The sequence below is a fragment of the Charadrius vociferus genome, unplaced genomic scaffold (assembly GCF_000708025.1).
Source record: "Charadrius vociferus isolate BGI_N301 unplaced genomic scaffold, ASM70802v2 scaffold68, whole genome shotgun sequence".
Classification (NCBI taxonomy): Eukaryota; Metazoa; Chordata; class Aves; order Charadriiformes; family Charadriidae; genus Charadrius; species Charadrius vociferus.
In genome coordinates, this window is record NW_009649946.1 from 2169717 (window position 1) to 2186744 (window position 17028).

Genomic DNA, 17028 nt, shown 5'->3' on the forward strand with positions numbered 1-17028 from the left:
CTTGCTGTTGTGCCTGAGGTGCTCAGCCAGCAGTTATGCTGCCCTTGAACAAGATGCTATTCAGACATATAACAAGACTTTCTGAGCCTCAGGACAATTCTCATGGTACACAACAAGCGGGTCACACACAAAGCGGGTGAAGCAGCCAAAGATGAACTGGAATGGGGTAGAGCAGGAGGAAGACATAGGAGGAAATGAATGTTGACTAAAGAGCAGGATTACAAGGGGGAGGGGAGTTGTTTGCCACTTTTTTTTTTTAAATGTGTTTTGCTCCATGCAGGGAAAAAAAGCATGGTTACTTATCAGTAAGTGCAGAGATTTAAGATGATTGCTGATGCAGATTTCCTAAAAGGCCTGTGTTTTGTATCAGGCACTTGAGCATACTCTGGAAAGCCGCCTTCTTAGACATCTAATTTAGTCATTTTCTGGAGTTGGAGGGAAAGACTCACATCTGCCTGCCCAGGGCCTGGCGTGCCACAGGGCTTCCTAACCAGGTCCTCTGCAAAGTTACGTATTTCCAACAGTGGCCAAACTTTGCTCATTCTTGATCGTGGTCAAGGAGGAATTAGAAGAGGGTAGGGAAGAGAAAGTCTGTTTTGTTTTGGGTTTTTTTTTCCCCATCTCGATTTTCCCATTTGGATGTATATGATTAAGGTTCTCCAGAAAAGCCTCCTTTTTTAACCACTGGCCCTATAAAGACAGGTGTACAGGAAGCATTAGCCTGCCTGTTAGAGGGGGCTATAAAAACCACAAGATGGACCTGTGGGACAGAAGCTTGGTAAGGGAAAGAAGGAATAGTTCATGGTAGGCGCTGGGGTGCAGAGGAGGAGGATGGGGAGGGACACACATGTGTCCTAGTGATGAAGGACCACGAGGACAGAGAAAAGAAAGAAAGGACAGAAGTGGTAGTAGGACAGGAGCAGCTGGCAGGAGAACAGAGGCATGAGACTAGCTATGGTCAGAGCAGAAATCTTATGAGTAACATATTTGAAGTCCAAGTTTTCTTGGTTATGCTTGCTTGGACCTGAATCACATGCGGTTTCTCCATATCTGGTACCACAACGCTGTTTCTGCAGAGAGCCTGAGCCGGACTCGCCACCTCTGTGATGCTGCTGAGGCTGATGGAAATCCACAGACATAAACACCAGTGTAATGGTGTGCAGGCTCAGATGTGGTAGTGCCAGGGAAGCAGAACCAATCGCTCAAAGTAGGAGAGGTTGATTTTGCTTTTGTGATCACTAGCAAGTTCAGCAAGCAAAAAAGGTTCTGCAGGCTGCTTGCCAGCAGCCAGCAGTTTCCAGAAGAACTGTACCTTCGAAGATCTCTAGGGGGCAAGGGAAATCCATGCCAGGCAGCTTGTGTGAAAGCCCTCGTTTGTCTGGCGGAGGAATCCTAAATTTGTCTGGTGAATGAACTGTCTGACCAATGAGGGGTAAAAGGCTTACTTGTTGCTTCCTAAGGCAAGCGGAGGTTTGAGTATTCAGGCTGCACAGAGGCAACCAGCTCCAGGTGTAATTTAAAAAGGTAAGTGTGTGCTTTTACTGTGACCAACACATGGCATTCAAACATGGCCAGTGCTTGGGGACTGGAAAGGAATTATGCAAAAACGAGCAGGATATTTTTTTTTTTTTTTATTTCTTTATAAAGAAAGAAAGGATGGGCATGCCAAGCCAAAACGGCAGAGTACAGACAAAGGTGAGCTCTGAGGCTTCTCCTCGGGGGCCATCCACAGTAAACTCCTGCCCTAGTGTAGTACAGTTCCCCATCCCTCCTGGCAGGAGGGACCCAGCACACAGCTAGCCCTTCAGCACAGTCACAGCTCTTTGAAGTTAGTTTGCACAGTTTCACAATACCGTCAGCCCACGTCACGGCAGGGCAGCAGCAGCTGAGCCCAGCTACGGTAGCAGCAGCAACACTGGATACAGTGCACAGAAAAAAAGGGAGCAAAGAGCTTATTTGCAAACACTTGTAGGTAACAATATAGAAAGTCCAAAGATCATAATTCTGCTATAAAAATATTACACTTCATAAAACCATATACTATTAAAAAAATCTATTCAGAAATGCTGGTAAACATAATAAATATCTGTACACCGGCTGCCCTTTTCATAAAGGAAAAGTAAAAAGCGTGAGCCTCAGAAATCATAATTTGTAAACATGAATATGGAGCCTGTAAACAAAGTGCTAGATCATGGTTCATATTTTGTCAAATTCACTGAATACTATCCAAGTAAACCCCTTGCACACATCATCACCTAATGGCCAGACTCCACCACTGCGATAGGAGAGAGGACCGTGCTCTGAGCTGTCCCCCTCCTTTCACTGAAGGTGCATACAGATTAAGGAACTGATGCAAGAGGGAGGGAGGCAAGATTTGGCTCTGAGTAGCAAATCAGAAACAACCTTTTTGCAACTGGTTTTCATTTTCTGCACTTCAAAATGCTTATTTCCAGCCTCTCCTTTCAAAATTCCCCTTTATCGAAGAGGACATGCATTTTCCTCATTTGCCTTTCAGGCTGCAGCGTCTCTGAAAGCTATGACCTTCATCACATCCATTTAGGAGACACGATGGAGCACAAATTGATTCTGTAACTATATAACCAAAGCAAGTAGCGGTTGTACAATTCAACACTGAACATCCATCATGGTTTACACAACACAGGCTGATGCAAAGGTCCAAATTGTTAATTTTAGATTCTAAACTTTGGGCTGCAAAACATTTCCATGTACAAACCTGTACGGACATGCCTGATCAGATGCCTGGTTGACTGGCTGATGTGCGTGTGTTGTCACCCACTTGCGCATGGGAATGCAAGCTCTAGGCTCATAAAACTTATAAATAGATTTTAGCTAAAATTTGGCTCTGAGAACTACTGTGACTTTATTTGCACTGTAATATTCTTGTTCTGCACAGGCTTCTACCCACCCTTCACCTAAATACTGAGAATTTTAGTTCTGTACACAGCAAGAACCTTACTTTTAACTTCACTTTATCTTCTGAATTTAAACACTCAAATTTTTGCTAACTTTCAGAATACAAGAGGATGCGCAATTGTTGCTTGTACCTGTTGTGGGCAGACATGGAGCGGGGAGTGTGGGAATGTGTTCACACAGTAACTGAGGTACCAGAAGCAGCTTAGCCACAATGTCTTGGGGCAATACAGGGGGTTTAAAGAAGCATGGTCAGCTAGGAGGTAAGAATCCACTCTTCTATAGGATTATGATGCATACTTCAAATGAGGAAAAGAAAATGGGCTTGCACATTTTCCTTTGTTATGAACTGCATTAAAGCATTATTTTAGGCCTTTTATTTTAATCTGAGAAATATCTGAGGTGGTTGGCTCAGCTGTGCTTCTTGCCTATCTTTTATGATTCAGACATGTGACCCTGGAGCTCTCTTGGCTCTTGTTCAAAGGCGCTGCCTGCAGATGTTCAACAAGAGAACTTTGCTTCTAAATATTTGCTTTGGTGTTTTTGCTACACACATCTTTAAGATACAGCTTCAAAACGCCTGAATTAAAATATTTTTCCAGTGAAAGCTATCTCCTTTTCTGCTATCATAATCTACTTTACCTTCCACGTATATCTGCCTTACTCCTACTAGGCATCTAGAAAACTGTAGCACTCTACAAAATCAGAAATTTCCTCCAAAAATGGGTGATTTAAAAACAAAGTCCATTTTTTTTCATATCCTTTTTATAAAGTCAATGGTGGCAAAAATACACACAGTCAACATTATTTCCCCATGGCATGCTATCTGTGGCCCTTCACCCTCTGATTACAGAGAGTTTATAAGAACTTGTGGCGAATTTTCATAAGCCTGTAGTTGTCCTCCCCCTCTGTACACACAGCTTGCCACTGGTAACCTGCTGCTGTACAAGCATCCCATCATTTATCACCCTGACTCTGAGCCACACCTGGGCTCAACTCAGCATAACTCAGAAACAGAGGGACAGAGGTGACACTGAAGTTGTAGCCACACCAATGTGTTGACAGCACTGCTGGCAAAAAAAGACGCTGTTGCCTTCCTGCTGTCCCCAGCCACTTGTTCTGACGCACAAACATCTGCTTTGCCCCATGGTGACCTGGATAAGAGAGGTGTGAAAGGACGGATAAGCAGCTGAGGTCAAGAGAAAGTGACTGCCTGCCTTTTTTAGCATCAGCACTTGCATATACTGGCATAAGCTCTGTGGACCGGCAGCATAAGAAACCCTTGTGGCACTTGTGGCTTAGGGGATGATCCAAGCCCTGGCATAATTCATATCACAGACACACGGCAATTGCCATACTCGACCAAGGTTCGGATGTATTTGGATGTACCAGAGCCAGGTACAAGTGGTTAGAGCAAGCACTGCACTATGCAGGCAAAACCAGCCTGTTCTTTAAAGGTCTGTGTACCGATTTCTCATAGAGTCTCATCTCCCCTGTAAGCCAACAGACATATTGTCCCTTTCAAACTCAGTCCAAAAACCTATTTAGCCACAACTCTGGCTGAAAAGAGTCGCAGTAGATGAAGCACAGGGACACACAATCTGTACTTTGTAAGAGTGTGATATGCAACATCATGTCATGACATCGTGTCACACAAGACATGCTTCTCCCAGCTCTCTGTGCAAGGGTTATCCCCAGTACCCGGCACCATCTCAGGGAGCTGCTGAAGATGATTTTCTGGAGAAGCAAACCAGAGTCTATTATCAGATGGACTTTCTTTTTCAGATGTAGAGATTGGTTACAAAGTGTCTGTGTAGGTCACTTGTGGTTTGCTGAAAAAGTCAGGCTTTATAAATGCTATCTGCTGTTAAAACTTGCTTAGAAAAAATTAAACAGATTTTAAACAAGTAAAAATTCATGGGGGACTGGGGGTGGGGGTCAGCTCTCCGTCTGAGCAGCATCTCCCACACCTTTGCCATATACACAAGCTGTGGTGCTGTGTAGGAACTCGGGTAACTCTTCCCATGATCTTCTTCATCGGGGCCATTTGGCTTCTTCCAAGTCGTGGAGCTGCTGAGGTGGGGTCCAGCTCTGTGAAGTGTGGGGAGATGCCTCCTCCCTGCTGGGCAGACTCCCCTCTACTGAGCTGAATGACAGCTTTTGAAGCAGCTCTCCAGATGAGATGACTATGTCTGTGACAGACACACTTTAGTATGCCTTGGATGGTCATTGCTTTGCGTATCTTGATGGTTCAGAAACGTAACTATACTATTGGTAATAGCCTAAGGCACTAGGTCACTTTGTGGACTGAAAACCTGCAAGGTGGTACGATCTAATTCAAAGTGATTTTTAGACTTTCAGGAGTTAAACGTAACATTTAGTAGAAGTCTCTTAAGATTAAAAAAGAGAGAGAGAGAAAGAAAGAGGTTAAGCCTTTTTCAGTTAAGTTTTCTCCAAGAAAGAATAAATGCTTATTGCTGAGCTATACTGTAGCAAGGAGTCTGGAAAGGAGATGCTGGTATAAAAGCAGCTGTAGCAGTAATTAGGCCATGGCCGTGCATCTTCGCCTGGATCCAGCTGGGCCAGGGGAAGTGGCGGGTGCTACCAGTCTGAATTAATGAGTGCCAATGGCGTGTTCCTCCCTCTCTGCCAGGAGCGATCGTCCCTTGGATTTGCTGATGGAGGCTCTTGTATTTCAGTCCAAGTGAGCTGGATCAACAAGACTGACAGTGGAAATGGTTTAATTGGGTTCATCTTAACTGAAACAGGTCAGAAAAACCTCAGAAGAGCACTTCCCATGGCAAGCCTGGGGAGGGGGACTGATCTGCCTTGGGGGTGCGTGGGGATGCACAGCTGGGACAGAGGGGAGGCTGGACGGGACAGCTTCTTCCACAGCCACCTATCCACACCCACAGTAACCACTAGCGTTTTCAATGACAGATTTTCAAGAACACCGCACACAAAACTCTTCTGAGTATCACCTCAAGCACTGACTACACTTCTATCCTCATTTGGACAAGCTGGGACAGAACTTTTTTTGTGTATGTATTTACATAGACACACGCATCTGGATATCTGGATGCACTGGCAACAGAATCTTAATATGCAAACCCCATTATATGTGATTTATAGGCTTATAAGGTAATTAATGAGCATCAACATGTATCATTCTGTATGTGGCCCAAACCTTGGACGGTTAATATGGTGATGGCTAGTGGGTTAGAAAGAGCTAAATCAGGAAGAGATTCAAACCATTAAACCTCAGGAAGAGCAATATCCTGTAAGCTTGGCCTACAACAATATTAATTGAAAAAATGCTCAAAGAATTAATACCAAGTATATCAAGAGAGAATTAGACTGTTTCCAATGGCTGTGAAGAGAAAGCAAACTGAAGCAATGAAAGATGACCTGGAAATCTCAGGAGGGGAAGAAAATTGTACATAATATTTACACCACGCTTTCTGCCCATCTACAATACAATTACACTGACCATTCAAAATATATTTTGTTGAAACAGTGCAAATCAGCTGGGCCCAAAGAAAATCCAGCCCTCCCTCCAGGTTTCCCTTAGCACCCTTGTGCCCACCTTGCCTGCTTCCAGGATAGAAGTCACTTCCAGGGAAACAAGGCCGGGTCCGAGCATTTTCTGCACCAGCCAGGATTTTTCCTGCCTGTGGACTCACCTCGCAGCGTGCTGCTCGCAGAAATGTATGAGGCTTAACTTCTAACGAGAGGAAAAGTGTAAAGGCAGCAAAAAGCTGATACTGAGCTGGAGGGTAGAATGAGGGCTGCTGTGTATATAACCATAGCCACACTCCTGCGCGTTTGCACACATCAGTTGAAGCCAATTCAGCCACTGTGTGAGGTTTCACAGCATTGTTTATTCTAGAAAAGAGACGGGCTTCAAGGAGAGCTGCTTTGCAGCACACCTCTGTGCACAGCACATAAACCTGAACATTAAATATCGGTTTAAATTATTAAGAATAAATTTAAATTTAAAAATAGACTAATGCAAACAAACAAATTTCAGCCAACATTGGAACACAGCTAGTTTTAGGAGACATATTGCTACAGCAAATGCAACTCCTTGTTCCCTTGGACACTCTGAGGCAATGATCTGGTAATTCCAGTTCAGCACCAAGATGCACATACTACTCAGCAAGGAAAAATTACCATCTCTAGCATATGAAGCTCCATGTTCACATTTTTTTTTCCCCATCACAACAGAAAAAAAGCCAACATAGCACATTAGCTTTTCCCACAATGCATCTGAGGTGACAAAATTTACTTGGAAAACAAAAATTAACAAAAGCAGTACAAAGAAGAATCCTGGTCAGCTTGTGACCACCATAAGCCAAGATGGGTAAGAGAAAGAATAAAAAAATAGTTCATATCTGACACCACAAAGCTTGCTCATTTTCTTTGAAATCAGGGAATGAGAAAAAAGGTCCGTTTTGCTGAGACCGTTTCAACAAAGTTTACTCTCCCTGAACCTGGAACATCCAGGTATTAGGGTACAGAACTTTTGTTTTATATGTATATAAATACACATGTACATATTTATATAAATATAAAAGCAGAGCATCCTCCCGTTTCTCCTCATAATTTATTATTATTAAAGCTTGTAACAGAGTTAGCTGGACTCTTCAGAAGCGGGTACTCTGCGCACACGCATGGCACAGAGAGTTTAGCTCTGCTAGAGCAGAACAGCCAGGCAGGGACATGAAACGTTGGGTGACGGAGGTGGATTCGGGTGAGCAGCCAGGGAAGGGCAGGGAGCAATGACGGGAAATGGTCTCGCTTGCACCAGGGTGGCACTCTGGCCTGCCAGGGCAGGTCTCTGTGAGCGGACTCCGTGAGGGCATGGGAGGATGGCTGCACCAACCCACCCGGCCCCTCGGCAGCCCAGCCACCCACCCACCCTCTTCCGTACCAGCTGCTGAAGAGGGACTCTCCCTTGCTTTTAATGGAGTCCCGGTTTGCCCCCTAAGCACATGCATGCCAGTTGCCTTTGGCAGTACACCCTGCCATGCTGCCATGGGTCTTTATGCCTACTGTCCTCAAAGTCACCTGCACCATTCCCTGCCTCTGCTCGGTTCCCCAGCCCCCTCACCTAGTCCTCCCAGACGTCCTGCTTGCTGGCCGAGACCAGACACCATTTTCGCCCCTGATCCACAGGCTCCTACTCACACTGTTTTATGTGAATGCTTTCCCACAGTCTTGTAAGACCCAGTAATTTCCTCAGAAGAGCGAGTTTCTCAGAGGTTTGCTGCTCTCGGAGACCTCTGATTAAGTCAGGGCTGGTGGCACACGCTTCTCAAGCAGAGCTGACTTCATTCCAGAGAGGGCAGGGGCAAAGTGCAAAAGATTTCTTGAAATCAGAAGGTACTTCTACCACCGACAGCTCTCTGTCCTTCATATTTTATAGCACTTATTTCAAGTAAGGTATTATTCATGTGTCTCTGCAGCCTTCACTCTTCCTGGGGTGAGTGGAGATCAGTAGATGTGTACTGGTGACCAGTTGAGCCACTTCATCATGACGCATGCTGGAACAGCTGAAAACATTCAAACCTGACTGCGTTCTTCATAGCAAAAAGTGCTTTTCTCAAGAAACAAAATGAAAACAGTGTTCCCATGGACTATCTTAAGGACTCAAAACCAGTATTTCCTAGGGCGGGAAGGAGAGAGCATGTCTACTTTATTTGGCTTTATCTCAGTAAGAAAACAGAGCTACTGGCAAAATTGGCACATCTTTGTGAAGTTGTTAAACTTGGGACCCTGGCTGGAATGTAAAAGAAATGACGGAGCAAAGGAGAACTTTGCCTTATGCTGGGCTTCTGCTAGTTCTGGCGATACCATGTGCAGGTTGTCCAAAATAGTTCTGCTAGCCAAGTAAAGATGAATCTCTCAAATAATAAACTGTGTTTTCAAAGAGGCCTTTTGGGGGTACTGCTACAACCTGGTAGAGGTAAGTCTTTTCATGCCCCGCCGCTGAGCCAGATTGGAGGACAATACAGGCTCCAGCCTTGGTGCCTGAGGTGCTCGGTTTAAAGCAAAGTAAGTGGCTGCCATTGCACCCTGCAAAACAGAGAAAGACAAAAGAGATAGGTTTTTTTCTCAGAAAGAGGAAATGCTGAGCTGAAATTCAGTTCTTTGATGTTTTCCCCCCTGCTCTTTCCCTATTCAGTCCTCTGAAAAAATGGATGTGCATGGATGATTTCCATGAAATGCTAATGTTTAGGCTGGCAGAGAGCTGGGGTGTCTCTGAGTGAAAGCGATGGGTAGCAGTATGTGCACAGAGTTCCACGAGGTCATTACAATGCAGATGGAAGTTAAAACTATTTAGCAGGTGACAGGTCCAAAAGCTTTACTGTTAATATGGTGCCATATTATATTCAGCCTCTGTGGCAAATAATCTTCGCAATTCCTCTATCACTTTCCAGAAATTTACACAAATGACAGCTCATTCTGCAAGGAAAGAAGAGGCCGGGGGTAAGATGTACCTTCACCAGGTGAACATCCTGTCTGCTGAGTTGGTTTTGAGACAGATACTCCCTGTTCACTATCCATGGATGTCTTAGGACTTGGACTGCTGTGAGGCGCTGATGAGGGTCTACGTGAAGCATCTTTGACACAATGTCCTGGGTTTAAAAGGAAGAAAATGGTAAGAGGGAAAAACTAATTAATAGTAATGCAGGTTTTACTAAGATCTTCCCAGTTGGTGGCAGTGTCATCACCAGCATGTCCAATGGAGAGAGGAATGTACTTCAGATATGCTTTATATTTTTTGAGCATAAAGTCTGATCTTCAAAATTTACAAGTGTAATGTTCAACTCTTAGCTGGTAATCCAGTCAAAAGATAATGCGGAGGGTATTCAGCTTACTGAGTGAGTGTTAATTATTGGTGACCTTGTAGTGGTGATAAACTCCACCTAGAGAGGATGCCATCTGGAGGCATCTCCTCACTGACTCCAAAGTCTGCTTACAAGAGAAGCTTAGAAGAGAAAGCTAACATTCGAGCAGGTAAAATTCAATGAGATCAATTCTACTATGTCTGAAAATTTTAATTTCAAAATTGGACATCTGATAAAAAATTGTGAGGCTCATAAGTGTTGGTAGCAAGATGAATAAGTTACTAGGATGGCTTGCAGTTTTGTGATGGGATGTGTCAATGTTCTTCCACTGCTACAACTGATGGCTCTTGCCGAAATATCTAAACCCTGTCAAAGTTTCTGATTCGTGCCAGGCAACTGGAAGCTTGTCAGCTTTCCTGCCCATCTACCTGTTTCACAGACTAGTGCACAGCTTTGTGCCCAAAAGTCTCAGTACCAGATGAATTTTATCTCTTGGGTTTTTTATACTTTGTGATTGATGGGCAGCCTAAACTGTGAACTGTACAGGAGTTAAAAATGCTAGTTTATAAACTGCCTGCTTGTGGTTAACTTTGAGAAACAAAAAGGTGATTCAAATATAGACCATGAATTTGTGGCATTGACTACCCTACACTTCTAAAAGTTCAGTAGCACCAAGAGCTCTGCGCTATTTTAACATTAAGAGCATTCACAATTGACGGTGCTATATTATGCCTTAGTTTAATGAAATAAAGTGCCAAAATTCCTAACACGGTATTTTATGCAGAGTGGTAGAAACACAAAGAAGGAATCTTTTATTTCATAGGGCACTGAGAAATAACCCTTCTGACTATCTCCTTCTTAAGTTTGTTACAATTGCAGACTGCAAGCCCATTTCAGGGAACAAGAAAAAAATCTGAGAAAGTGTTCACTGACCTTTGCAGTATCAGATACTGAATCCCAGTTTCCTCCTGTAAGTGCATATTTGCCACTGCCAATCCTGGCCAGAATCTCCTCTGGGGTGTCATCTGGTCCATTTGCAAAAGGAGTGAACCTATTTAAAAAAAGAGAAAAAAATACAGTGCAATTTGCAAGTATATGATTTCTAGGATCTAGTGCTAAATGCCACTGATTACAACAGGAATTTGGTTCCAGAATTGACCACACACATGGCTGCTTCATTTTCACTCAAACTACACAGTCTGGTGGTTCCTCAAATTAAGTTGTTCAGCAGAGGAAAAGACCGAATCCTTAATTGTTTTTATTTTTTTTTATTTTTTGTTCTGTTCTCGTTTTTTAGGAATGACATACTCTTTTATAAAATAGAGTTTTTTACCTCTTTAATTGTTTTAATTCTGCTTTATTGCAAATATAAGTACCTTGATAATGGCAAGAAAGGATAATAATAATGAAGGAGAAAAACTAGGATCTGCAACAGAAAAAAGGAGAAGAAAAAAGAACCCTTTATAATCTATTTTGCAATGCTTTGTTAACCATAATGTGCAAGTCTGTTGGCAAAACAAATGATCTGCAATAGGTTACTTCCTGATCTAGCTGGTCAGAAATTACTAGTAACATGCAGCCAACTTTACAAAAGTTTCACATGCAGAGGGCACACTTTTTGTCTTCATAAAGTGACAAGCGATAAGATTTTTGCAGCTGACTAAAATCTACCAGGCCAAATTTTACTCTGCAATCTTGAACAGCTGTGTAGGTTTAGAAGAAGGGGGTATTTGAGATTTTTGTACTCTTCCTTCCATCTGCCTTTTCTCTTCTGAAAGCTTGCCAGAGTGGTTTTTAGATTGTTTAAACAGTTGGTTTGGCCACAGCTGTCTATCCCACCTGGTTTCTAATAGCACATTCAATTCCTCACGTTGTATTTTCTAATTTAAAAAAAACACGTCAGATTTGACAGAAGTTCAGCCCAAAGAGATACAGAACATTATTGCAATCTATAACTGTCAAGAGGGATGCACTAAGAGTTAAGGACTGGCTAAAACTCGAAAGTCTGTCGCTACCTGCATTAACAGGTTCCCAGGCTTGTGCTCTAGTCCTGGGTGTCTAAACCTTCTCTGCTCATAGAAATGATGGGAGGAGAATATAATCCTGGTTGCAAATAATAGTCAGTTCCTACTAACTCTCCTCTGGTGAGGAAGAATAAGGCCATCCCTAAATGCAGCACTGGCACCTAAAAAGTCAGCACTTCTCAACTGTTTGCGTTACTTTTATTTTTTCTTGTAAGTGTAGAAAAAAGTGAGATACGAGTTAATAGTGCCAGTCAGCAAGTTTAATATCCGCTAAGTTGTGCAATTTGTATTTCAGATTCAAATATATTAGGATTTTTTTTTTTTTTTCACATTTAAAAAAGAAGCATTTTGAATATAATTAGCTAAACAAACGTGACTGAGGGTAACGTGTTGATTTTATTTTACTGATTCTGGTTGTGTATCACTTCAAATCTCTGGCATTAGAAACAGGTTTTTGGAGATCCCAGCAGACTGGGAGACTGCCCTAGAAAGTCACAATATATTTCAGCTAATGGTGAACACATTTGTACTCAGGAACAAAATAGATGGGATAGAAACTCCTGGCAATAGCAATAATCCATGAGGCAGGGACACGAATAACAGAAAGGTAGGGTCCAACATTTTGTTTTCTGTATAAATCTAGGAATGAATCCAAGCTTCTTGCCACAGCTGAATGATCATGAAGCAGATTAAAGAGCTGTGAGAGGTCACTGAAAAGTTTCAAGCTGCACTTAGGTGTGATAAATGTGCACACACCATATCTTGAAAAATGAAATTCAGGGGCCTGATAACTCCAGATTGGGTTTGCACACCATGTTTCCCATTCACCCAAGCACATCTTATTCCTATCCTTCACTGTTTATTTCAATCTGTCTCTTTCTCTGGGTCTTCTTGTGTCAATATTTAACTTTAGCCAACACACTGGTAGGAGTATTTCTGCCAAGTACACGCCCCTGCCCCCAAATTCCCGCTGCCTGTTGCTGTTCTTGCTGCTCTGTTCATTTACTTTCTGTCCTTTCTGCAGCATATTTTTCAAATAGCATCTGAAAACTATGTTTGGTTTTTTTTTTGTTTTTAGCCTTTAAATATGCTCAGATACCTCGATAACAACAACAGTAGAAGAATGAAGCCGAAGAGAATACATGTATTAATAGAAATGAATGAACCTCCTCTTCTGGATAAGGTGAACGTGATATGGCTCTCCATACTCCTACACTCCTCTCCTAGTGTAAAACTTCCATGTTGCTAAGTGGCACATGAGCCTTTTAGGAGTCTAGGTCTCAGTGCACACTTATGGGCACAGGCTGTTAAAAACCTAAGCAACTTGTAAAGCGTCAAAGATACTTATGTGTTCTGGAAAAACTTATGCGCACTCTAGGTCTTGGCATCTATTTTCTTGCCTCGTACAACTGAGAACATTTCTCAAAGGAGGCCAGACAGTTTGTTGTCTCTATCTGTGACTCCTTTCTGGCTTAATCAGTGCTGAAGTACTGAGCCCACTGGAGACTGCTGCTCTAGGAAAACCTCTTCACTCACCCTGCCAACATGGTATACAGTAAGATCCCCAAGCTCCAGATGTCACAGGCTGCATCATAACCTTGGCGTTTAAGGACCTATATGAAGGAAAGAGAGAGACAAAATCACGTTAATCTGCATTCCTGAATTTTTAGCTTCTGGTCTTCAAAAAGCACCGATTAATGGTTGTATCTGTTGACATTTCCAGGGCTTGCCTTCAAATGTGGCTGCCTCAGGTGCAAAATGTTTAGCAGTGGAGTGAAGCAAGGTGAAACCCAGGCTGGAGTGAGCTGGTTAGTGTGCCAGCCCAGCACAGCTGTCACCTCCGCAGTGACAGAGATGAGTGCAGTTTGTTGGAGGCTCTAGGAGCCTCTCTGAACATCTAACACACAGCAAAGCAGAACAAGCCCATCTGCTTATTTCAGTGTTTCAAAATATTTCTTAAAAAAATTAATACTTTGAAACATATTCTCCTAACATAAAGGTTACCAAGAACACTGTGGATGCAACAAGTGTAGGGTTGAGTGACAGTGATAAGCATGTCTGATCTCAGTTTGGATTTGATACAACAAATGGATGCACACTAACGCATATCTAATGTCAGACTAGTAAAGAACCATGGCAACTGCAATGAAAGGTAAAAAGCTTATTCTTATCTTACTTCTGTACTAAGAAAAGTGGCCACATTTAGATTGGACTTAACAGATAATAGGCTAAAACTTGATCCCTTTTGTCTATGGGGAAAACAAGACCCATGGTACTCAGCAGAGATCTGACAGTAGGTTCAACGCTGGTACAGGATGGCCAATTAGAGCAGTAAGGGTAAAATCTTGATTTCATTTATGCCAATGCATACCAGAAGAAATGCCTATTTGACTTACTGTGGGTCCAAGTGAAAGTGAAGTCACCAACTGAGGCTGCATTGCTGAGATTAGGGGAAGAACTTTGTTTCTGTTTGGCTCAGAAAAGCTCAAGGACCAACTCCAGATCTTCCACTTGCACATAAAAGCAAACTACCCTTCTGTTTATCCCATTCTGACACATGAGCAGAGTTTTGTCCCCTTCTGATGGATCAGTAGATACATCAATTTTTTTGCAAAGCACATGAAAAAGGAATGTACAAAATCAGCAAGTCTTTCTCTGGACTGCAGCCTTATTACCCAGGAGTGATTTCAGCTATCTGAAGTCTATCACACAAAAGACCAAGCACTGCTAGGAAAAAACAGTTTCAGAAAATGTTGCCTCAACAGATTTTAGAAATGATGAGTGGTAAAGCAACCATCCGCCAGGTATGCTGCTGAGTGAACATTTGCTACCTGGAAAAAAAAAAAAATGGAGACAAAGCAGCATTTCCTCCTGTTGACAAAGCTGGTAAAATCCTACTTCTGCCTCTCTCTCCTGCACATCATATATACGCTCTCTGGCTGGTTTATTTGTTACTATTTCTTTAGTTCCTACATTCATTCTCCCTTTATTAATGTTAGTTTTCATTTGAAAAATGTCTTTGCTATTTGACAAACCCAGTTGCTTCTTGCTTCACCCGTGAGACCAAATACCCAACATTTATCTTTTGGTGTGGCCATTCTCATTGCTTCTTGAACAGTTACATTTTCAGTGCCATTGCTGTCGTCCTCCAGTAACCAAGGACAATTAAGTCCAAGGCAAATGACAGAAAAATAGGGAACTGATGATGTTTAGTGGAGCAGGGTATTAAGCAAGAGGTTACACAACCCCAAAATGATGGGCAGTGTTGCTGTGTGATATCATATCATATCATATCACTTCATGTGCATATCAGTTTGCAAGAATGCTGCTAGGTAACAGGGGCATTCACTCTGTGCCGGTGTCTAGGGAAAGCTTCACTGGGAATTACTTTTTATTGATAGCAACAGGATCTAGTGAGAGTTACCAGTTGGTGTCGCTGCTACTTGAAAATGTCTCCTGCAGGTCTGTGCAACTGTGGTTAAAGTGAGAACACAGAGCTGGCAGGAGCAAGCGTGAGAAACCTTGGCCAAAAAGATGAGTGTTTGATCTAGGGGGCAGATATCATCAAACAGGAACAGGCATCTGTCTTAGAAATAAATCAGGGAGGGAAAAAGCTTTGCGAAAGATGCAGCGGTGTCCTACTCTAATGGATGCTGAAGAATTTACCACCCATGAAGGGGATTAGGTCACCTCAAAAATTTGGTGGGATCTGACATACAGGCACGAACTGCTGGTTCTTAGTTCCACACATGGCAGGGCGTTGTAGCGATAAGAAACTTCCCCTGGGTTCATTCAGTTCTGATAATGGCTCAGATGTTTATCCAAACCCTTTTTTATCTCTATAGGCTTTGATTTATTGGATTATCAATGTTACAAATATGGGCATTTCTCAGCTGTGACACAAGCAGGGATGCCTTCGGGTATGAAAGCTAATAAACAACCTCATCGTTTCAAATGCCAAAACAGTAGTTCTTCAGGGATTTTGGAGGAAAAACTGCAGAACAGATTATTTTTGCTCTACCCAGAAGGTCCCTGCCGCACCAGCAGGGACAGAGCAGGTCGCCGTCCCGCCCGACCCCCCTGCCCGTCCCTGCCCGTCCCTGCCTGCACACCGCACCGCTCGCACTAGGTGGCAGTGGGCGGCTTTCTCCCGGGCAGCCTTCCCCTCTGCTCCTGTTCTCATCTAAACCCCGACTTAAATGCTTCCAAAATAAAGGGGCGTCCAAGCGGGCAAACGCGGCCTGTCCCTCGGCCACTGTCTTCTTGTGTCACCAGCTCAGCTGACTTTCTGCCGCCCTGTTTAGTTTCACGGGCGTATAGCGGACGTCGCAGCGGGGCTCAGATAGGGAACGTAGAAGCCAAATCTGGAGGGCAGCATTATATCACAGGTAAAATGTAAAAGCACTTAAGGCTTTCTGTAAGCTTTCTGACAGTTCTGGTAATGTTTCAATTAATCTCCAACGTTTCCTGCATTAGCAGGACCCATCTTACTCACTGCAAATATCTGGGAGAGTGATTTCTGCTTTCAGTTCAAATCAGAAAAGTCCGGTCTGAAACTGCATTGGGCTGGCAATGTCTGTGATTACAGACGCTGTACAAAATAGCCCATCATGAAAAATGGCTACACCTATTTTAAGCGCCTTGTATCTTGGAGAAAATCTGAGCGCTTTAAATCTTGCAAACGTGATTATTTTTTGGTTTAGAAATTGAACTGCTGTGGTCCCACAGAACTTTTAAAACGTATTTTGATAAATTTTAAACATCTCATTCCAATTTCTAAAATGAAAACCCAACCAAACAGCAATAAAATAACAAACCAATCTTGGCAATGGAGGATTTTTTTTGCTGAAAAAAATCTGCTTTGAATTTATGCTGCCCCGGCAATGATCTCAATTTAACAAATTCTTCTTTGGGTGCTGGAAGGCTGTGATTCCTGTAACTTTTGGTATCATGAAAGGGCCTTGCACAGAAAGATCATCCCATTTTTCTCTTCCCAGTTACATACCATGCAGATGAACACTGGATGGAGAAGAGTTATGAAGAAGAAAAAATTGCTGAATGATACCAACTGAGACAGTGGTATTTGACAGTAGAGGACAGATGAAGTAGTGAAAGCCAGTAGTTTAGTATTTTTCTTATAAGGACCATAACAAGCAGAGGAAGCTGTGTAGCTCAAATACTAAAATTGCTGATAAGCATTCCAGGACTACCCAGGAAAT

At 42.9% G+C, this 17028-nt stretch overlaps 1 protein-coding gene across 1 annotated transcript in view; it reads right to left on the reverse strand.

The window, feature by feature from the left end:
• Positions 1-8600: 8600 nt before the first annotated feature.
• Positions 8601-17028, reverse strand: part of RPS6KA2 (ribosomal protein S6 kinase, 90kDa, polypeptide 2) — a 170354-nt gene continuing 161926 nt past the window's right edge. Inside the window, exons 18-21 of the mRNA XM_009891451.1 lie at positions 13346-13422; positions 10719-10836; positions 9435-9572; positions 8601-9009 (exon numbers count right to left, since the gene is read on the reverse strand). Of these exons, the coding sequence (XP_009889753.1) occupies positions 8884-9009; positions 9435-9572; positions 10719-10836; positions 13346-13422 (459 nt within the window). The 3' untranslated portion in view covers positions 8601-8883. The remainder of the gene's footprint in view (positions 9010-9434; positions 9573-10718; positions 10837-13345; positions 13423-17028) is intronic.